The sequence below is a fragment of the Pseudochaenichthys georgianus genome, chromosome 20 (assembly GCF_902827115.2).
Source record: "Pseudochaenichthys georgianus chromosome 20, fPseGeo1.2, whole genome shotgun sequence".
Classification (NCBI taxonomy): Eukaryota; Metazoa; Chordata; class Actinopteri; order Perciformes; family Channichthyidae; genus Pseudochaenichthys; species Pseudochaenichthys georgianus.
The window spans coordinates 24,008,677-24,031,995 of NC_047522.1; the positions used below are offsets into that span (position 1 = coordinate 24,008,677).

Sequence of the window (23,319 nt, forward strand, 5' to 3'; positions counted from 1 at the left end):
AGTCCATCTGCAGTATACTCATCAGCTGTTGTAACAACGTAAATGTCCCCGTTGTTGTGTCTCCATCTCCAGGACCGAGGCATCGGGAACACGTCTCTCTCCACGTTCGGCTTGGCTCAGGCGGTGCTGGAGATCATCCTCATGTTGTATCCTTCCTTTGACCCCCCCCCCCCCTCTCTTTGTCTATGGTCCACGGCCAAGAGCAACAGCGTCCGGCCAGCTTTGTTTACTCTGGACGTAGTGCAGCCGGACATCTCCCGGAAGACCTTTTATCACCGCTGAAAGGTGTAGGTTTGAGATCCTTAACCCCCCCCCCCCCCCTTACTTTGGTGTTTAACTGCTCTTAAATTAACACAATAACTATTCATCATCTCCTTTACCTTCAAGCTGTAAGCGAGGTCTCAGACTGAACTGGCAGAACTGCAGAATATACAAGGACACTGGACTTTATCCAATATACATACGGATTGTAGCACTCGTTTTCCTGGGTGACCTGGAAGACTCTGCCAATGGGACTTTCTCTCCGTTCCCAAAGAGCGGAGAAGCATTACGACCCTGTACTTTATGTTATTAAGCAGAAATGTCGATTTCCTCGCCCCAAAAATATCTTTAATTCACACGACACAAAAGAAATGCTTAGGTTTTTCATTGTCATATCTAAACTGTAGCTATGTGCACATGGCAATACAAGCCTCCATCGGTACTCCAGGGTCAACATGGCCTTTAAGCGATCACATGTGAAACACGATATTCATGATTGATTAAAGTCTGGTCTGATGTCCCCCGGACGCGAGGAGGGGTCTTTAAAAAGCCGTCTGAAAGAAGCTGAAGTGTTTCTGCTCCTTGATTGAATTCCTCCGCAGCTACTTGATGGTTTCCTCCGTCGTCGGCTTCTACAGCCTGCGCGTCTTCCAGAGCCTCACTCCCAGGAACGACGACACAACCATGACAACGGTAAGGATGTTGGGGGTGAAGTGGGGGCAAGATTGCACCTTAAAAAATGTGTTTGGGACCCCCTGCGTCTCCTCCATTTCCTCCCTCTCGCTGCGGACCCCTGCTGGGTTTCGTCTCAATGGCTTTAGTTGATCTGTCCAATATTTGTTTGTGGGTTGTGCAAACACTGGCAAAGTGCAAGGCCCTTTCTTGTACATCAGAGGGAGGGGTTTTCATTTGGGGAGGGGGTTTAGGTGGAGGATGCGTGCTGTGTTCGGCCCACAGTGGCACCCATTCACTTGGTAATGAGTTCGGGAGTGGTGAGGCTTGTTAACTAGCCGTGACGCTGCAGTGAAAGGGCTTGAAAGGACAACAGGGGCACCTGGTAATGAGCAGCTTCAGAGCTACTAATTGTACAATATGTGGAACCAATTTAACATCAAGTGCCGTGTGTGCGTGTGCTGCAGCGCGTCCTCCAACGTCTCGTAACTCTATGATATATGGGACCGCTTAAAATCCCTTTTATTTGTAGATCATCGGTTGCTGTGTGTCCATTTTGGTCCTGAGCTCAGCCCTGCCAGTGATGTCCAGAACTCTGGGTGAGTACACACACACACACACACACACACACACACACACACACAGCTAAGCTAACCAGCTGTAGCTTACCTATTTAGCGTAAAAATAAAGTAAGACAAAAAGAAAGCCAGTATTTCCAAAAATGCCAAATAATGTTCTTTAAGAGAGATGTAGGTTTAAGTTAATTTGGAGCGATTTGAAACCCCCCAGACGGAGTACACGCCCCTCCCCCTGCAGCGGTTAGCCGGCTGAATTCTCCTATAGTTTCCCATAGTGACCGGAGAGAGGAGTGCAGGGTGAAGGGGTAGAATGACAGGAGCAGCAGCAGCATCACAATGGCTCTAATAAACATGCAGAGTGCAGAGCACAGCTGTTCAAATAGCACTACGCTGTTGGTCACACACACACACACACACACACACACACACACACACACACACGAAAAGGGCTGTAGCGAGCATACAGTGACTCATTGGGAGCTTTACAAAAATATCAACAGGTTCTGCTTTGTGGCGCTGAATAGATAAAAAGGAATAAGTTGTGTGTGTGTGTGTGTGTGTGTGTGTGTGTGTGTGTGTGTGTGTGTGTGTGTGTGTGTGTGTGTGTGTGTGTGTGTGTGTGTGTGTGTGTGTGTGTGTGTGTGTGTGTGTGTGTGTGTGTGTGTGTGTGTGTGTGTGTGTGTGTGTGTGTGTGGTGTGTGTGTGTGTGTGTGTGTGTGTGTGGTGTGTGTGTGTGTGTGTGTGTGTGTGTGTGTGTGTGTGTGTGTGTGTGTGTGTGTGTGTGTGTGTGTGTGTGTGTGTGTGTGTGTGTGGGACAACTCTCCACCAACAAAAACAAGCATTCTTAAGGTCTGACTGACTAACGTCTTTACTTCCAGATTTCACGCGGCGACAATGTTTCTAAATGGAAAACCAGTTTTGAGGTGGAGCGACTGAACGTGTCACGGATTAAAGTGCGTTAGAGACTTTGATTAAAAGGGTTTTTTAAACTCTTCTCGTCTCCAGAGTCAGAAACAGGTTTATCGCCAGGCTAGGAATTTGACGTGATGTGAAATCAGAATATGTGCAGAAAGGAGTATGAACAGTGTGTGCATGAATGCATATAGTCTATGACAGGGGTGTCAAACTCAAGGCCCGGGGGCCAAATCCGGCCCGCGACTTCATTTCATGTGGCCCCATAAGAGCTTGCAAAGAATATTTGTAATGTTTGTAATACAGTTACATGGCGATTTACAGAAGCACGTTGCCCATAAACTACATGTCCCACAATGCATCTCAAATTTGAATTTTTTCTTCTAAATATTCTTTTTTTCTCAGAATTGACATTTTTTTCAAAATGTCTTTTAAAATCATTTTGTGAAGTTCTCACTGAAGAGACTTGCAATTATTTGCCCAAGACTTCTGCTTTCAGACGTAGTTAAATATGAAGTTATCCGATAATAATTCAATGCAGAGGCAATAATGTAATATAATACATTAGTTTATATATATATTAAATATGTATGTATTTTTATAAAGTCTTAAAGTTACAACCGGCCCTTTGAGTGCAACCATAAAGCGAATGTGGCCCGTGATGAAATTGAGTTTGACACCCCTGGTCTATGATGTGGCGGGGGGGCCGGGGGGGGCGGGCCTTGTTTAAGAGTCCGGTAGCGTAGGGGAAGAAACTGTTCAGGTGGCGAGAGGTTCTGGTTCCTGCCAGAGGGGAGGTGGGTGGACAGTTTGTCTCCGGGTGGGAGGGGCCGGCCACTATCTGCCCGCCTCAGGGTCCCGGAGGCCTGCAGGTCGAGGGGGGATGGCAGATTGCAGCCGATCAGCAGGTCGTAGACTCGGGGCCTGTTCTGCTCAGGTTCAGGTGTGTGTCAGCATGTAGCGCCTCCACTGGGACAATAGGAGCAAACATGTTACATGACAGTGAACTGATGGATTTGAGCCTCTGCAGGCCGTTTACATGCACACAAAACATGCACAGAAGCCCATCGAGCTGCAGGAGACTCGTGGGCAGCTGCATTAGATTTCCTCAGACGCAGCTCAGAGCCTCTGGCACGAGACGGTGTTCTCAGAGCCGGTCTCCATCATCTCTCCGCTGTCTCTTCACAGGCAATCTGGTTAAAGGTCCTTGATGCCTGCAAACGGCTCACTGCGGCTGTAAATACGTCTCCGCAGACGCCGAATCGATCGGCAATCTAATAGACGACAGAGGCTGTGAGGAGGAGGAGGAGGAGGAGGAGGAGGACAGAGACTCGTTTCTCCAGACGACTGTAATAAAACTTGTGGTGCATAAATCTGACTCCGATGCGGTAACGCCCGACGTCAGTGTGGCACGACGAATGAATGGACATCAGTCTCAAAACGTAGATCGTAGACGTAGGTTATTGTATAACGGCATTACTTGGTAGAAAGTGCCGAAACACCCGCATTAGCAGGCCATAAATAAAAGACAACAAGCATCACGTCTAGTTTTTCTTCCACATCGTATAAGATACATAACGTGTCTTCGAAATCGCAAACTAACAAACTATTATACGGTTTAGTGCATTTACACGACGAGAAATAACAAATATTCATACGTACATTTGCGTGAAATCTCAACAGATTTTGAGTTAAGCTTTTATATTTCCTACAGCCTTATCTCGGCGACAAATGGAAAATGTTTTCTATAAATGGAAGTGACGGGGTCGTGAGGTCAGGCAGTTGTTTGAACGCACTTCAGTTCTGTTCTTCAGGTTTAAAACCCAAAGGAACCACAGCGTGCTGAAATGTCCTTTCTGTCTGTGCTCCTCAGGAATCACCAGGTTTGATCTCCTCGGAGACTTCGGGAGGTTTAACTGGCTGGGAAACTTCTACATCGTGCTTTCGTACAACATGCTGTTTGCCGTCGTGACGACACTCTGTCTCGTGAGGAAGTTCACCTCGGCCGTACGGGAGGAGCTCCTGAAGGCCTTGGGTAGATTCAACTCACTGAGTATTCCCACCTCACATCATCGACCCTGTGCACATATTTTATACCATTCGACTTCAATGTAAATACTGCTATATTTCACTGTTATAGTTTTCTATCAGTGTTTTTACTTTTATGTCTGCACCACGACGTCAAGTCAAATTCCTCGTACGTCTCAACCTACCAGGTGATAGTTATCCGTGTTGTGTTTCTGTCACGCAACCAATCCTACAAAGCCACTTCCTCCTCATGTGTGCGTGCACAGAGGTTTTAAACACGAGGCGACGGTGGCTTTGCACAAAGGTCGTGTTTATTCCTCTCGCTGCAAATCCTCGGGTAACAAAAAGGAAGAAATTGCAGCGAGGTGGAAAGTGCTGCGGGACTGACATGGGATCGAGGAGGGGGCTCAAAGGCTTGTGGGGACGGGATGGCGTTAGGAGAAGCCAGACCGACGCACATCGATACCTCCGTCCAAGTGAAGGTCTGCTCTGTAATGAGACTTCTCTCCTTATCTCCCCCTGCCCAGGTCTGGATAAATTGCAACTGTCAAACAGCCCCACGGACCCCGAGTCTGGGAAGCTCTCGGCCAACGGGCATCAGAAAACCCTGTGAAGAAGGGACAACACGCACACGCGCACACACACACACACACACACACACACACACAGAGAGAGGGAGATTTGGACGTCTGACGGATGCCTGAAAACGGGAGAGCAATTCTAGCTTCGTGACATTCCTTTTTTCCGCGTCTCGGACGTGAAACTGGGCGAAGACCACGGGGGAAATAAGACTGGCATCACTGCAGTGACCTTGACGTTGACCTCCACTGCGATTGTGACTTTAAAAACACCCCGGTTTAACGTAAACAACCTCCTCTCTACGGCACTGGACAAAAGCAAAGCGAAAGGCTCCTCCATGCTCCCACATTTCAACTAGACTCACGTTTTAGTGTGGGCACGTCCGCTAACCTGTGAGAGCGGCGTCTGGCGTTCTGTGAGCGGACACAGGCGCGAGCAGGCGTCCGTTGTATTTGTTGAAAGCTCAAAATGTGAAAATAACAAAGCATGAATCGAAGAAAACGCAACTTAAAGTACAATTAACATAATTCGGACGTCGTCACTGATGTCAGCACTCGGTGATCTCGATTGAACTCTACCACGGGATAGCAGAATCCCCTTCACTCCCAACGAGCAGAGAAGCGTTACGAGCCTGGAAAATGTTATTATGCACAGGATAAGAAATGTCGTTTTTCTCCCCCAAAAATGTTGCAATTAAAAAATCCTTACGTTTTTCCTTTGTTGTAAATGTTGCGTTTGCGTGTCCATGTCACGCGGAGTCTCACACCTCTTCTCGTTTTATATTTTTTATGAAACCCTTGAATCTGATGCGAGCCTGGAACGGTGTCACGAACAGAGCGTGTGCAGAAAGCCTCGGCGACTTTTACATGAAGTTTAACGGCTGCAGAATCTCAACTGTGACGTTTTCTGTCCACCGGAAATGCCTTAAAGCATCTGGCAGGCTTCACGTTAGGGTCCTTTCCTCCTGTTGTTGTTGTTGTTGTTTATGTACTGATGTGCACATTGTCTCCAGACAGCTCCACTGTGATCCCCTTAGAGTTTAAGCCTGCTGAATACACACACAGCTTGTCTGCATATGAATGTGGCACAGTAGCTCTTATCCAATGAGAGGCTCCAGTTTGCAGTCATTACCCAGAGGCACTTGCAGGTGGAGTGAGTGATCCAATGCTTGTTTTTAGAGTGACATTAAAAGGAAGAAAATGGGTTTGAGAGACGGGGAAAGTTTCTGCTCACAGCTGTCTGCCAGTATTACAAGCACTGGGTTTAAAAAGGAAGTGTAATCCAATCCGAGGGCAACGTTCCCGAGTGAAAACGTGATATCTAAGAGCGCAGATTTACCAAAAACACTGGGCATTCATTGCTTGATTTCTTTAGTATGTTGTGTGTTATCTTATGGACGTTATGACGACACATGGATCCTGTGTGAAATGGCCCAAAGCGATATGGCGAAGAAGAAAGGGAAGATATTTGAATGGGAAAAATCTAATTTTCGACAAAAAAATGGTAGTTTTTTCTCCAAGAAGTGTCGCATCAAACATCATCCCATAACCACGGCGAGGGTCGTCTTCTATCCTCTCATCGTGGGCGCAGAGTCGGGGGCAGCGGCTGTCTGTGGGGCTCTGCATGTCAGTTTCTGTACATGTTCTGTGAATGTATTTACGATTTCTTTCTCAGTTTGCTAACTGTACTTTTAGTTATTTTTTGATGTCTGTGTGTTTGCAAATAAAAGTAGAAAAATGCTTTGAGAAAGACGTTTTCATTCTTCGTTACGACACTCTTGACATCGGTACTAACGGATGAGTTAACCACGTTTGGAATGATGACGAATGCATAATCGTATATAAGTAGAGACACCGGACAGGACGCAATGACTTCCTGTGACGAGTGAAAGCTGCAGAAAGGATTCCTATTGGCTGCCGTTTTTCTAGATTACAGCGTATACCTCAAGTTGAAGATGTCACGATTACATTTAGTTCTGCTTTAAACTAATTAAATATAATGCGCTGATGGTGTTTCGTTAACTGTGTGTGTGTGTGTGTGTGTGTGTGTGTGTGTGTGTGTGTGTGTGTGTGTGGTGTGTGTGTGTGTGTGTGTGTGTGTGTGTGTGTGTGTGTGTGTGTGTGTGTGTGTGTGTGTGTGTGTGTGTGTGTGTGTGTGTGTGTGTGTGTGTGTGTGAAGCAGAGGTGGGAAGTAGTGGAGTACAAATACTTCGTTACTGTACTTGAGTACATGTTTCTGGTATCAGTACTTTACTCCACTACTTATTTTTCTGACCACTTTTTACTTTCTACTTCTCACATGTTGAACACAAATACCTGTACTTTCTACTTCTCACATGTTGAACTCAAATACCTGTACTTTCTACTTCTTACATGTTGAACACAAATACCTGTACTTTCTACTTCTTACATGTTGAACTCAAATACCTGTACTTTCTACTTCTCACATGTTGAACTCAAATACCTGTACTTTCTACTTCTTACATGTTGAACTCAAATACCTGTACTTTCTACTTCTCACATGTTGAACTCAAATACCTGTACTTTCTACTTCTTACATGTTGAACTCAAATACCTGTACTTTCTACTTCTTACATGTTGAACTCAAATACCTGTACTTTCTACTTCTCTCATGTTGAACACAAATACCTGTACTTTCTACTTCTTACATGTTGAACTCAAATACCTGTACTTTCTACTTCTCACATGTTGAACTCAAATACCTGTACTTTCTACTTCTTACATGTTGAACTCAAATACCTGTACTTTCTACTTCTTACATGTTGAACTCAAATACCTGTACTTTCTACTTGTTACATGTTGAACTCAAATACCTGTACTTTCTACTTCTCTCATGTTGAACTCAAATACCTGTACTTTCTACTTCTTACATGTTGAACTCAAATACCTGTACTTTCTACTTCTTACATGTTGAACTCAAATACCTGTACTTTCTACTTCTAACATGTTGAACTCAAATACCTGTACTTTCTACTTGTTACATGTTGAACTCAAATACCTGTACTTTCTACTTCTCTCATGTTGAACTCAAATACCTGTACTTTCTACTTCTTACATGTTGAACTCAAATACCTGTACTTTCTACTTCTTACATGTTGAACTCAAATACCTGTACTTTCTACTTCTTACATGTTGAACCCAAATACCTGTACTTTCTACTTCTTACATGTTGAACTCAAATACCTGTACTTTCTACTTCTTACATGTTGAACTCAAATACCTGTACTTTCTACTTCTTACATGTTGAACTCAAATACCTGTACTTTCTACTTCTTCCATGTTGAACACAAATACCTGTACTTTCTACTTCTTACATGTTGAACTCAAATACCTGTACTTTCTACTTCTCTCATGTTGAACTCAAATACCTGTACTTTCTACTTCTCACATGTTGAACTCAAATACCTATACTTTCTACTTCTCTCATGTTGAACTCAAATACCTGTACTTTCTACTTCTCTCATGTTGAACTCAAATACCTGTACTTTCTACTTCTTACATGTTGAACTCAAATACCTGTACTTTCTACTTCTTACATGTTGAACTCAAATACCTGTACTTTCTACTTCTTACATGTTGAACTCAAATACCTGTACTTTCTACTTCTTACATGTTGAACCCAAATACCTGTACTTTCTACTTCTTACATGTTGAACTCAAATACCTGTACTTTCTACTTCTTACATGTTGAACTCAAATACCTGTACTTTCTACTTCTTACATGTTGAACTCAAATACCTGTACTTTCTACTTCTTCCATGTTGAACACAAATACCTGTACTTTCTACTTCTCACATGTTGAACTCAAATACCTGTACTTTCTACTTCTCTCATGTTGAACTCAAATACCTGTACTTTCTACTTCTCACATGTTGAACTCAAATACCTATACTTTCTACTTCTCTCATGTTGAACTCAAATACCTGTACTTTCTACTTCTCTCATGTTGAACTCAAATACCTGTACTTTCTACTTCTTACATGTTGAACTCAAATACCTGTACTTTCTACTTCTTACATGTTGAACTCAAATACCTGTACTTTCTACTTCTTACATGTTGAACCCAAATACCTGTACTTTCTACTTCTTACATGTTGAACTCAAATACCTGTACTTTCTACTTCTCACATGTTGAACCCAAATACCTGTACTTTCTACTTCTTACATGTTGAACTCAAATACCTGTACTTTCTACTTCTTCCATGTTGAACACAAATACCTGTACTTTCTACTTCTTACATGTTGAACTCAAATACCTGTACTTTCTACTTCTTCCATGTTGAACTCAAATACCTGTACTTTCTACTTCTCACATGTTGAACTCAAATACCTGTACTTTCTACTTCTCGCATTTTCCAAACAGGCTGGTTCCTGTACATTTCAAAGCCTCTTTACTTTTACTTGAGTAAAGAAGTTTAGTCAGTACTTCTACTTTCACCAGAGTATTTTTAAACACGAGTATCTGTACCTCTACTTGAGTACAGGATGAGTGTACTTTAACATCTCTGGTAGAAAGTATTCCTTTAACTGAGTCGTTCACTGTGAGATTCTGTGCAGTTTCGTGTGCTTGTGTACCTGCTCAGGTGAGTTTCTTGCAGTAGGCGGATCTGCAGAGCGGACAGGAAGGTCTGCTTTCTGTGGAGAAGGACTCGAAGGCCTCCAGACAGATCTGATGGAAGAGATGTGAGCAGGACAGCATCACAGTGTGTCTGCACTGTGATTGGCTGGAGGAACCTGCTTCTGGAGCGATGCTCAATGCAGTCAGGCAGATCGGGCAGTCCTTCACACCTCTCTGGATCACCTGGTGGAGAAGGGACGTTTAAAACATCAGCAGGAGAGGACTCTTTAAAGTAGAGACACTACATACTGATATACACCTGAACATCAGCAGGAGAGGACTCTTTAAAGTAGAGACACTACATACTGATATACACCTGAACATCAGCAGGAGAGGACTCTTTAAAGTAGAGACACTACACACTGATATACACCTGAACATCAGCTGGAGAGGACTCTTTAAAGTAGAGACACTACACACTGATATACACCTGAACATCAGCAGGAGAGGACTCTTTAAAGTAGAGACACTACACACTGATATACACCTGAACATCAGCAGGAGAGGACTCTTTAAAGTAGAGACACTACACACTGATATACACCTGAACATCAGCAGGAGAGGACTCTTTAAAGTAGAGACACTACACACTGATACACACCTGAACATCAGCAGGAGAGGACTCTTTAAAGTAGAGACACTACATACTGATATACACCTGAACATCAGCAGGAGAGGACTCTTTAAAGTAGAGACACTACATACTGATATACACCTGAACATCAGCAGGAGAGGACTCTTTAAAGTAGAGACACTACACACTGATATACACCTGAACATCAGCAGGAGAGGACTCTTTAAAGTAGAGACACTACACACTGATACACACCTGAACATCAGCAGGAGAGGACTCTTTAAAGTAGAGACACTACATACTGATATACACCTGAACATCAGCAGGAGAGGACTCTTTAAAGTAGAGACACTACACACTGATATACACCTGAACATCAGCAGGAGAGAACTCTTTAAAGTAGAGACACTACATACTGATATACACCTGAACATCAGCAGGAGAGGACTCTTTAAAGTAGAGACACTACACACTGATACACACCTGAACATCAGCAGGAGAGGACTCTTTAAAGTAGAGACACTACATACTGATATACACCTGAACATCAGCAGGAGAGGACTCTTTAAAGTAGAGACACTACATACTGATATACACCTGAACATCAGCAGGAGAGGACTCTTTAAAGTAGAGACACTACACACTGATATACACCTGAACATCAGCAGGAGAGGACTCTTTAAAGTAGAGACACTACACACTGATACACACCTGAACATCAGCAGGAGAGGACTCTTTAAAGTAGAGACACTACATACTGATATACACCTGAACATCAGCAGGAGAGGACTCTTTAAAGTAGAGACACTACACACTGATATACACCTGAACATCAGCAGGAGAGAACTCTTTAAAGTAGAGACACTACATACTGATATACACCTGAACATCAGCAGGAGAGGACTCTTTAAAGTAGAGACACTACATACTGATATACACCTGAACATCAGCAGGAGAGGACTCTTTAAAGTAGAGACACTACACCTGAACATCAGCAGGAGAGGACTCTTTAAAGACATTTGGGGTCCGTTAAACGCTTCCTAACGAGCCGCTCTGTACGGAGGTTGTGGAAAAGGTGATGTGTTGAAAGCACATTCACCGTTTGATACTCAGGGCTGAGCCGCTCCTGCTCGCCCCTTTCACACCAGATAAAGAAACATCTTCTTTGCACACCACCCCACACCCCCCCCCCTCTTCTATGGAAAATGGCTGCATGAAAAGCCAACAATGGAAGGAAGAGCAAATCTTAATGTCTTTTCAATTCCTCCGCAGCAGGCAGGGCGGTGAAAGCCTGCCGTGCATTCTTATGTTTTCGGTAAACACGGAGGACTGTTAGCCTTTCATTCGGCGAAGTGAATGATCACCTCTGGATGAGAGCCCTTTCTATGCAAGCAGCTGGGACGACGGCGTCCACATGCAAGCGTTAACACGCCACGAAGACCAGAAACATCCCTTACTTCAGTTGGAGTACACATATTACGGTCTTTCGTAATACACAGACATACCCATGCAGACAATAGTCGAGTTCTTTGTAGGTTATCGAGTCCATTTCTGACGTTTCGAGGATCAGAAATACCAGCTTTAACCAGAAAGAGGTCATGTTTGTACTCTGTGGGCTGATTTAGGTCGTGTTGCGACCATTGGATACAGAGAGCACGAGATCCTTTACTGTGGACAACTTTCCTTTAAATAAAAGGCAATCTGTCCGATCTAAATGATCCAGAGTCCCCTACGTCTTCCAATACGACCCAGGATTCATCAAAAGAGAGTAAAATATGGTTTAAACTGACATTTTAAATTGTGATGAGGTCAGAAATGGATTTAGCGTCCTCAATAACCCCCAAAATCACTCAAAGTCACTGTTTAACTGCTGTCCGTACAGTATAGGCTTTATTTCTAATTAACGCAACTTATGCTAATTGTGCAAATTACCCAGGTTAGCATCCATCAGCGTCTACGTTCTGGGGACCCTACGATATGTCAGATTTAACCAGAAAGACTACCGACTGTGGGCGAAGATATAAATAATAACCTCTACTGTGGACAACTTTTCTTCAAATAAAAAGGCAATCTGTCCGATCGAAATGATCCAGAGTCGACTAAATCTTCCAAATCAACCCAAGAATAATCAAAACCAGCACACAGAGTACGATGTGGCCTCTTTCAGGTTACAACTGCCATTGTTGATCAATAACCTACAAAACCACTCCTAAATTGTCCAAATCTGCCATTTTTTAACAATTGTCTGCCTGGGCATGTCTGCGTATAACGAGTAATAGTATTTTAATGCCATTGTTGATCCTTCACATGTCAGAGATGGACTCAGCATCCTCAATAACCTCCAAAAACACTCAAAGCCATTGTTTAACGGTTGTCCACGTGTGCTATATGCTAATCAGTACAACTTGTGCTAACAGTGCTGGAGACGCTACGATGCTGACCTGGCTGTGGATTTTGTCCCAGTCGTCCTCCTGAGGTTCAGAGACGTGTTTTCTCTTCAGCTGCTCGAACACTCGCCGGCTGGACGACAGCGAGCGGTTGATTTCACTCAGAAAAGCCTCCGTGTCGGTGCGACAGTGTCGGACAAAGCTGTCATTCAACTCCTGCAACTAATCAGAGAGAAAAGGAACATGTTAGCGGCACAAAGCGGGCGCTCACAAAAGGAGACTTAATTGTTTGTGTGTGTGGTGACGGCTGAGGCAGGCGGACGGGAGCAGTTGTTAAACAGCCAGATCAATAAACTAGCATGGAGGATTAATGGACCCAGCTACATGCACACACACATCTCTGACACCTCTCTGTCGTTGCACACGCTTATAAACATGCTCTTGAACAGTTCAGGATTCATTCTACCAAAATAACCTCAACATTAATTCAAATGACCCTTAAAAACATTTCCTGCTACACTTGTCGAGTTTGAGGGCAGGTGTTTTTCCCTTTAAGGAAATGTATTTCTAGGAATTTTTTTAATTCAAATTTTAGAGCAATAAATAAAAGATTCAATATTTGCCAATCACGTGACACAAACATATAATATTAACCAACCACTAAATGATTATAAAATATACATTTGAAAACCTAAGACATGTTTTTTGATGTCTCGTCAAAACGTCTGTCTTCCGTCAGGTCACTTTCTGACATATGTCTCCATTTAAAAAACGTCTCCATTCTTTCATTTGTCCTCTCCAATGTGCAGCGGCTGTTGCCAGGCGACATTAAACCCTGCATATGCATTTATTTATATATAAAACATCATCAATGATTGGGCTATTTACAAATCCAATGTACAGATCAGACACACCGTGCTAACTATGTGCAATCCTGTAGTGTGTTTTGATGCATGTAAATGGTCTGCAAAGGCTAACATCTCTAGTAATCATCATTGCAAGGCACTACATGTAACGTCTTGTAAATACTGCACCATGCTACTTAGACTAGCATTAGCTTTAGCACCCGTTTCCTCTGCCCGTCAGCGAGGCTTTTATCACTAATGAAGCAGCTGTTGGCCGTGAGGATGGAGGGCTTTATGAGACTGGAGGACTTGTCCACGCTCGGGGCAAACAGCGGTGGACTTTGCCTTGAGAGGGAGAAGAGATCGGGGCAGGAGAGGCGGCGCTATCTCACGGTGATCCATCACTCTGACCCTCTTCACGTGTTGACTCAGCAGAAACTGAAAGCTGGGCGTCGGGATCAGCTGATAGCGTTTCAGTCATGTGGGGTTTTTCCAGGAGCAACGGTGGCCTGCTGTGCAAAGACGCTTTAGGGTAGGGGTGTCCAAACTATACTATATGTATAAATATATGACAGTATGTGGTAATAAGCCTTTTCCAAATACATTTCAAGCCCAATCCCCTCATTATAAGCGATCTGAGGCTTCTGTTTTAAGGAACGAGCGACCAACTCTTTCTGGAACAAGATGAAACTCTGGAGAGCTGTGAGAGGATGTCTATTTCTTTCTATGTATTTGATTGGTTTTGCCGACTTCTAACTTAACTTATGAGGCAGGACACCTCCCCTCTCGTGAGCTGCCCAGCCCTCCGTACTTCTTCCTGTCTGTGGCCTCAGTTAAAGACATGTGGACGCCCCTGCTGCCTGGCCTCCTGGGAAACGCTGAAAGAGAAGAGGTGTCTCCGTCTCTCAGGTCCAGCGCTAACACGCCCGTTTGCTTTACAGTCAGCTAAGCAAATACGTCTCGTGTTGAGCATGAAGTCAGTCGGAGCTGTCAGCAGATCCTCCTCAGCGTGACAACAGATAGGAGACCATCTCATGACCACCCAGCAGCTCTGAGTCCCATCGAGGAGCGGATCCCACTCGGACACGGCTGTTTTAACGAGTGTAGTTATGTCGATGAATTCTGAGGTCCCAGGCTCCTCCCACAATAACACAGATACTATAGTGCAAGTAAATACAATACAATAGTCTGTGTACAAGTGATGGATACTTTGTTGTCCTTTACATCTGTGAAGGTTCGCCTCCAGGACCCTCGTAGTACTTCAGGGCTGATGGGATCGATGCACAGTTTGGCTTTTTTGTGCAATTAATTGTATTTTTAGGGAAATGTCAAACCCATCAAAAGAGACGGGCTGACTCCATTAGCTTATTGCATTAAACAATGTATCAGCACTATTAAAACATTAGGAGCAAGAAGGCGATCAAAACTAACTAGATATTTAAAAAGAATTTAATCTGAAGTATCAAAATGTGTTTTTACTTGATCTGACCATTAAAGTATTATTCTATTGTATCGTGTCTTGTACTTGAGTAAAAGTAGAAGTACTCTGATTTTTACTTGAGTAAAAGTAGAAGTACTCAGATCTTGAGTAAAAGTAGAAGTACTCTGATCTTGTACTTGAGTAAAAGTAGAAGTACTCTGATCTTGAGTAAAAGTAGAAGTACTCTGATCTTGTACTTGAGTAAAAGTAGAAGTACTCTGATCTTGAGTCAAAGTAGAAGTACTCAGATCTTGAGTAAAAGTAGAAGTACTCAGATCTGGTACTTGAGAGTAAAAGTAGAAGTACTCTGATCTTGAGTAAAAGTAGAAGTACTCTGATCTTGAGTAAAAGTAGAAGTACTCAGATCTTGTTCTTGAGTAAAAGTAGAAGTACTCAGATCTTGAGTAAAAGTAGAAGTACTCTGATCTTGAGTAAAAGTAGAAGTACTCTGATCTTGTACTTGAGTAAAAGTAGAAGTACTCTGATCTTGAGTAAAAGTAGAAGTACTCAGATCTTGTTCTTGAGTAAAAGTAGAAGTACTCTGATCTTGTACTTGAGTAAAAGTAGAAGTACTCTGATCTTGAGTCAAAGTAGAAGTACTCAGATCTTGAGTAAAAGTAGAAGTACTCAGATCTGGTACTTGAGAGTAAAAGTAGAAGTACTCTGATCTTGAGTAAAAGTAGAAGTACTCTGATCTTGAGTAAAAGTAGAAGTACTCAGATCTTGTTCTTGAGTAAAAGTAGAAGTACTCAGATCTTGAGTAAAAGTAGAAGTACTCTGATCTTGAGTAAAAGTAGAAGTACTCTGATCTTGTACTTGAGTAAAAGTAGAAGTACTCTGATCTTGTACTTGAGTAAAAGTAGAAGTACTCTGATCTTGAGTAAAAGTAGAAGTACTCAGATCTTGTTCTTGAGTAAAAGTAGAAGTACTCAGATCTTGAGTAAAAGTAGAAGTACTCAAATCTTGTACTTGAGTAAAAGTAGAAGAACTCTGATTTTTACTTGAGTAAAAGTAGAAGTACTCTGATCTTGTACTTGAGTAAAAGTAGAAGTACTCTGATCTTGTACTTGAGTAAAAGTAGAAGTACTCTGATCTTGAGTAAAAGTAGAAGTACTCAGATCTTGTTCTTGAGTAAAAGTAGAAGTACTCAGATCTTGAGTAAAAGTAGAAGTACTCAGATCTTGTACTTGAGTAAAAGTAGAAGAACTCTGATTTTTACTTGAGTAAAAGTAGAAGTACTCTGATCTTGTACTTGAGTAAAAGTAGAAGTACTCAGATCTTGAGTAAAAGTAGAAGTACTCAGATCTTGTTCTTGAGTAAAAGTAGAAGTACTCAGATCTTGAGTAAAAGTAGAAGTACTCAGATCTTGTTCTTGAGTAAAAGTAGAAGTACTCTGATCTTGTACTTGAGTAAAAGTAGAAGTACTCTGATCTTGAGTAAAAGTAGAAGTACTCAGATCTGGTACTTGAGTAAAAGTAGAAGTACTCTGATCTTGTACTTGAGTAAAAGTAGAAGTACTCTGATCTTGAGTAAAAGTAGAAGTACTCAGATCTTGAGTAAAAGTAGAAGTACTCGGATCTTGTTCTTGAGTAAAAGTAGAAGTACTCTGATCTTGTACTTGAGTAAAAGTAGAAGTACTCTGATCTTGAGTAAAAGTAGAAGTACTCAGATCTTGAGTAAAAGTAGAAGTACTCAGATCTTGACTAAAGGTAGAAGTACTCAGATCTTGTTCTTGAGTAAAAGTAGAAGTACTCAGATCTTGTTCTTGAGTAAAAGTAGAAGTACTCAGGTCTTGTTCTTGAGTAAAAGTAGAAGTACTCAGATCTTGAGTAAAAGTAGAAGTACTCAGATCTTGTAATTGAGTAAAAGTAGAAGTACTCAGGTCTTGAGTAAAAGTACAAGTACTCAGGTCTTGAGTAAAAGTAGAAGTACTCAGATCTTGAGTAAAAGTAGAAGTACTCAGATCTTGTTCTTGAGTAAAAGTAGAAGTACTCAGATCTTGAGTAAAAGTACAAGTACTCAGATCTACATCAAAAGCACGCTGAAGGCTCTTTGAGCATCTCTCACTGATCCTGCTGTTACATGTTTGTTGTTTGTTTCTCCTGTGTGTTGATGTTTGTGTGTTGATGTTTGTCTGTTGACATGACACATGGAGCTGCTGTGATGCAAGGAGCCTTTCAGACTTGATCTGAGCATCGAAGTATCATCGTGTCGTCATGTGAGAGTTAACTGGCTCAGTAAACGCTGTGTCTTTGTTTATGTGACATGTTGAGGCGAGGGACACTGACAGGGGACGGGAGGACACTCAGACCCCTGACGAGGGACACTGACAGGGGACGGGAGGACACTCAGACCCCTGACGAGGGACACTGACAGGGGACGGGAGGACACTCAGACCCCTGACGAGGGACACTGACAGGGGACGGGAGGACACTCAGACCCCTGACGAGGGACACTGACAGGGGACGGGAGGACACTCAGACCCCTGACGAGGGACACTGACAGGGGACGGGAGGACACTCAGACCCCTGACGAGGGACACTGACAGGGGACGGGAGGACACTCAGACCCCTGACGAGGGACACTGACAGGGGCCGGGAGGACACTCAGACCCCTGACGAGGGACACTGACAGGGGACGGGAGGACACTCAGACCCCTGACGAGGGACACTGACAGGGGACGGGAGGACACTCAGACCCCTGACGAGGGACACTGACAGGGGACGGGAGGACACTCAGACCCCTGACGAGGGACACTGACAGGGGACGGGAGGACACTCAGACCCCTGACGAGGGACACTGACAGGGGACGGGAGGACACTCAGACCCCTGACGAGGGACACTGACAGGGGACGGGAGGACACTCAGACCCCTGACGAGGGACACTGACAGGGGACGGGAGGACACTCAGACCCCTGACGAGGGACACTGACAGGGGACGGGAGGACACTCAGACCCCTGACGAGGGACACTGACAGGGGACGGGAGGACACTCAGACCCCTGGCATACATTATGACCCCTCACACACGTGCTCAATCAGCCTGTTTGAAGCACTCTGCATGATTACTGTTAGAGACTCTCCCAGGTCCCGGCGTGAGCTTCAGCTTCTCAGGATCCTTGTTTCTGATCCTCTCCAGAAGGGAAGGAGTCATCACATACAGAGACTAGTTCCTGAGCAGTGTCCTTCACATGCTGATACCAAGAGAGGGAGTCACACAGTCACAAGATGGAGGAACAGAAAGCAGTCTTCAATGTTTACTTCAGATTAGCTCCACGTCAGAAATGAGCATGCTTGATGTCTCTCTCCACAGAGGCTCAATCATCACAGCTACAGTTGGTACCCTTGTTAGCAGGCCCGCCTTAACCTGCCATCAGGCCCTGGGGCTGATGGTTTTGTAGGCCCCCTATTTAAACAACAAATGAAAGTCATGTATAGCCTCGGCAGGCTCTGTGATCGCACTTCTCCACTCTGCTCTGCGCGCCTGGTCCTCTCCTCCAGATGAGCGACGTATCGGGCCTCCCTCACGTATCGGGCCTCCCTCACGTATCGGGCCTCCCTCACGTATCGGGCCCCCCTCGTGTATCTGTCCGGTTGCCGTTGGCTCCCCTCCACGTAGCAAGTCCTCGTCGTCCTCTCCATCTCCTCCAACAGATAATGTCCCTCCTGTCTGTGTTTCCTCTCCCGCTACTCTATCGCTATCAGAACCAGACGGCCTACTTGGCTCCGAGGCCTCGCGGCCGGCACCGCTGGCGCTCGGTACAGAACTCACCTGTCCTCCCTCCTCATCCGGCCTACAGGTTTAAAATCACCTGGAGGCTTCGGCATGCTTTGTAATGGCTGCTTGTCTCGAAACTCCTTTTCCCTCAACAATTTCCTTTCCCGAGCGCCACTCTCAAACTTTTTCTTCTCAAACGTTTTCTCCTAAACATCTGTCACTCAATCACTCACAATTTGAATACGTCACATGTGAAACATATTCTCATTCTGATTGGCTGTGAAGTGGTGCCCACTGACTGTTACAGAGTCATCTCTGGAATCCATCGATCTGATTGGTTAGCGGAGCAAATGATCAAAATACTACGGAGGGAAGATATTTTCGTTTGGATTACTGGTCTGGGGGAAGCTCGTGTGTGTGTGTGTGTGTGTGTGTGTGTGTGTATTTTTGCGTTTGTGTGTATTGTGTTTGTTTCCCGGGGAAAACACTCAGGAGAAACACCGGCTGTCGTTCTGCCCGCTGTGACGTCAAGTTACTCCGTTCTCCGCTTGTAATTACGCCGAAGCTTCAAAGTTGTATTTATCATCTGAATTTGCCGAAACAAGTTTAATATTCTGAAAGCCAAGACTTTGTTTATTTGAAACCATGAGAAACCAAACTGTAACGGACCCTGCCGTGTTATCTGTGATTACTATACGCCTTACATTCATCATGTCAGCGGAGGGAGGGGGGGTGAGTGGCGAGTGAGAGCTGTCATCTTCCATTTACAAGCTTCACAAATGTATTTATCGTGTGATTTTGGAAATAAAAGTTTCATATTCTGAAAGCCAAGACTTTGTTTATTTAAAACATCCGAAATAAAAAACTTTTTTTTTTTTAAACTTTTTTTATTGACTCATGATAGGCCCCTGATCTCCGTAGGCCCCTGGGCTTCAGCCCAGGTCAGCCCGTGCATTAAGGCGGCCCTGCTTGTTAGCATGCTACTCTCATGTTGGAAGAGGACGTTCAGTGTTTTCACAACAGTTACACACAGAAACACACCGATGCATCACGTCTGTATATGCGGTGTTGGAGCTACGGCTGATTTAAAGAAAGAGAAATCTCTATTTCCCCGAACAGCTGATTTCTGTGTTAAAGACATGTTGACCCGTCTGGTCTCCGGTCCTCCGTGGCCTCGGTTAGGGGAGGTTCACTAGGTGGCAATGTTCCCTTTTCCTGAGAGCTCAGTGAAGGCACCACCGCCTCAGAGACCCTGAGTCCACTTCTGAATAATCCCTCCGTAAATATGCGTGAGTTATCGCTTCCAAACGAGACGGGAGAACAAAGGCCTGAGATGACGACCTGCGTCAGGTCGCCAAACATCCTGGTCACCTCTGCACCCTGTCCCTAGTAACACACACACACACAGACACACACACACGCACGCGCACACACACACACACGCACACACACACACACACACACACACACACACACACATGGATGGATGAAGGGACATCAGGCCTTTGTGTTGACCCAGGAATGTCCTCAGTGTTTGACTAAAACACAAAACTCTCTCCACATTAGCAGACAAACAGCGTGCGTCCCACAAAGCATCAAAGGAGCTGCAGAGGGTGAGAGCAGGTGTGTGTGTGTGTGTGTGTGTGTGTGTGTGTGTGTGTGTGTGTGTGTGTGTGTGTGTGTGTGTGTGTGTGTGTGTGTGTGTGTGTGTGTGTGTGTGTGTGTGTGTGTGTGTGTGTGTGTGTGTGTGTGTGTTAGCAGTGAGTCCCTGAAGCCCACGTCTTGACTCTGAAGGCGTTTGTTCGAGGCTGTTTTTGACCAAGCGCTCTGAGAAAGCGCGATATGTAGAAACACTCAACTCAAGGATGCTACCACAACACGACCTGATTGTTAAGCGTGCTCCAAAGAATTGTGAAGTATAAACTCACCTTTGCTTCGAAGAATTGTCGTCGCAGCCGCTTGTCTTTTGGACAGACGGATTTCCTCAACTCTCTGTAACGTCTTCGGGCAACACGGCCCCGCCAGCATGCTTGAATCCTGCAGAGATATTTACAAAAACTGGTTCATGCTGCTAAAAGTCCCCAGACTGTTCCAATGCGTTGTCTGTGAAGCCATCAGCTTCTGGCACTGCCAATTCCAATTATTGCACTTTAAAACTATTATGTTTTAATAATTAAAAGCTAAACCCTGGAGTCGCCCCACGTCCCCCAACTCAGATATTCAACAGCATGAGTTCAGTCTATGATCTGATCGACTTAAAGATAAGTTAAGGGGACGCCATTGAACCCGAAATGCTTGGGTTGCAGCAGCGTAAAAACAACTAAACAAAACATAATAGAAATAAACAATACTAGAATTTAAAGATCTCAAAATAGAATTAGAAAGCAGAGAATCCACAGTAGTGAAAACATCTATAAACTCGCTTTTGAATTTCATCACGACTCAATATTTAAAGAGAGATATTTTGTCTTAGATTAAAGATTTGTTTCGACACGATGTAAAATCCAGGTTTTGAAAGCATGCGTGTGTCTGGCTGTACCTGGTGGCGCACTGGTGTCTGAACAGGTGCGCTGCGTCGTGGATCACTCGGGTTTCGTACGGATCTTTTCTGCACATCGGGCAGCACTTCCTCCCAGACAGCCTCTCGAAGGCCCGCAGACACGCTCGATGGTAAACATGCGAACAGGACAGCAACACCTGAGGGAGACAAGCAAGACTCAAAGGTGTTATCATCACATGCACTTGAGCTAAAGGGTAGGCATGGCGATGACGTTCTTCTGACCTGAGCTCCTCCAACAAGGCAACGTATATCACAAAATACTAAATACAAAATAGTGGCTATTTCCTTAACGATTAATCAATTATTCAGATAATTCTCTGTATTGTTATTTCTACTATCGATCCCAGTTTCTCACATCCTCTCTCAATGTGGATTCCTCAGACTCAAATCCAAAGGTATTCTCTGTGATGCGATATAAAACCCAGAGAACAGCCATGTCTTCCATCTTAGAGACTTAAAATAGCACTTTCCTTAATGATTAATCAATTATCAAGATATTTGTTTGCCTTCCATCGATCCCAGTTTCTCAAACAAAACTCAATGACTTTCTTCTGACCTGAGCTCCTCCAACAAGGCAACATATATCAGAAAATACAAAAGAAAAAGCAGTGCAACAAGTCTATACACATGTAAATAGAATATGGGATATGTACCAGAACAAAATATGAAATTAAATAATGTAAATTAAGACTAAATTAATACAACAGCCTGCATTGATGCTGTGTGGTCCGTAGCTCATCCCCTAAAACAGAAGCCTCAGGTCGCTTCTAATGAGGGGGATTGGGCTTGAAATGTATTTGAAAAAGGCTTATTAACACTTAAATACTGTCATATGTGTACATATATTTAAGAAGGTCGTAGTTTGGACAATTAAATTCGGTTACGGCACAATCACATGCGTTGCTCAGTGAACCGTGTCATGCATGCAATCCAATCTACAGCTTCACAGGTTGACTGACTATGTGGGTTGAGGCGTCCCCGGAGGACGACGCTGTGTTCTTCTTAGAGTGCTTGGGAGAAAAAGCTCTTACAGTGGATTCAGCCTGTGCTCATGCTGCGTGTGTATGGGCGCCCTAAGCCATGCTAAATGTGTGTGTCCATGCACGTATGAGAATGTGTGTATCTGCCTTTTAAGTGTTATAGAGGATTCAGCAGGAGGCTCGGAGTATATTCCACCTGAGAGAGGGTCTCTGGTCTGAGAGCTCGGCACACAAACCAGTTCGCTCAGATCTCTAGAGGGCGCTGGGGGGGGGGGGGGGCATATTGATTTCCCATTGTCTTTGGCCTGAGCAGCACACTCCATCACCAGAGGAAGGGCCCCCTGCAGAGGGCCTTTTCCAGGAGCCATTAGACCACAGAGAGATTCTCACAGCAGCGACTACAGGCGACGGAGAAATGGAAACACTGCAGGGCAACATTCCCTTTTCAAATCCTGCAGAGCATCCTGCAGAGCATCCTGCTTCCCGACTGGTGCTGACTTCACATGGTTTCAGTCCGCAGACATACTGCTACTATAATATATAATATAATAATATAATATATCTTAATAAAGCATATAGTTAGAGCTGGTTACCCAACGTCTGTCCGCCCGAGTGAGTCCTACATGTTATGGTTTGGATTAGAACATACTGCAGGTGTGTGTGTGTGTGTGTGTGTGTGTGTGTGTGTGTGTGTGTGTGTGTGTGTGTGTGTGTGTGTGTGTGTGTGTGTGTGTGTGTGTGTGTGTGTGTGTGTGTGTGTGTGTGTGTGTGTGTGTGTGTGTGTGTGTGTGTGTGTGTGTGTGTGTGTGTGTGTGTGTGTGTGTGTGTGTGTGTGTGTGTGGTTTTTGTTGACCGCTTTAGGATTGCTTTGATTATTATTACAATGTCTACATAAAATAGGTTGACCATCTCATTTTTCATTAAACTACATTATTATTCACCAGAATTGTGTGTGTGTGTGTGTGTGTGTGTGTGTGTGTGTGTGTGTGTGTGTGTGTGTGTGTGTGTGTGTGTGTGTGTGTGTGTGTGTGTGTGTGTGTGTGTGTGTGTGTGTGTGTGTGTGTGTGTGTGTGTGTGTGTGTGAGTGTGAGTGTTGTGTTTTATATAT

At 44.1% G+C, this 23,319-nt stretch overlaps 2 protein-coding genes across 5 annotated transcripts in view; one reads left to right on the forward strand and one right to left on the reverse strand.

Annotated features, from left to right (window-relative positions):
* Positions 1–6,791, forward strand: part of lmbr1 (limb development membrane protein 1) — a 15,535-nt gene extending 8,744 nt beyond the window's left edge. The window contains exons 5-9 of the mRNA XM_071206920.1: positions 44–146; positions 864–954; positions 1,466–1,532; positions 4,297–4,458; positions 4,979–6,791. Coding sequence (XP_071063021.1) covers positions 44–146; positions 864–954; positions 1,466–1,532; positions 4,297–4,458; positions 4,979–5,064 — 509 coding nt within the window. The 3' untranslated portion in view covers positions 5,065–6,791. The remainder of the gene's footprint in view (positions 1–43; positions 147–863; positions 955–1,465; positions 1,533–4,296; positions 4,459–4,978) is intronic.
* rnf32 (ring finger protein 32) overlaps positions 3,180–23,319 on the reverse strand; it is a 92,669-nt gene continuing 72,529 nt past the window's right edge. Inside the window, exons 4-8 of one of the 4 annotated variants that reach the window (XM_071206912.1) lie at positions 21,211–21,368; positions 20,600–20,708; positions 12,684–12,851; positions 9,626–9,851; positions 3,180–3,392 (exon numbers count right to left, since the gene is read on the reverse strand). In XM_071206912.1, the coding sequence (XP_071063013.1) occupies positions 9,630–9,851; positions 12,684–12,851; positions 20,600–20,708; positions 21,211–21,368 (657 nt within the window). In that variant the 3' untranslated portion in view covers positions 3,180–3,392; positions 9,626–9,629. Of the gene's footprint in view, positions 3,393–9,386; positions 9,852–12,683; positions 12,852–19,555; positions 20,058–20,599; positions 20,709–21,210; positions 21,369–23,319 lie in introns of those variants that run through there. The other 3 variants (XM_034108352.2, XM_034108351.2, XM_034108353.2) reach the window with 3 other exon arrangements.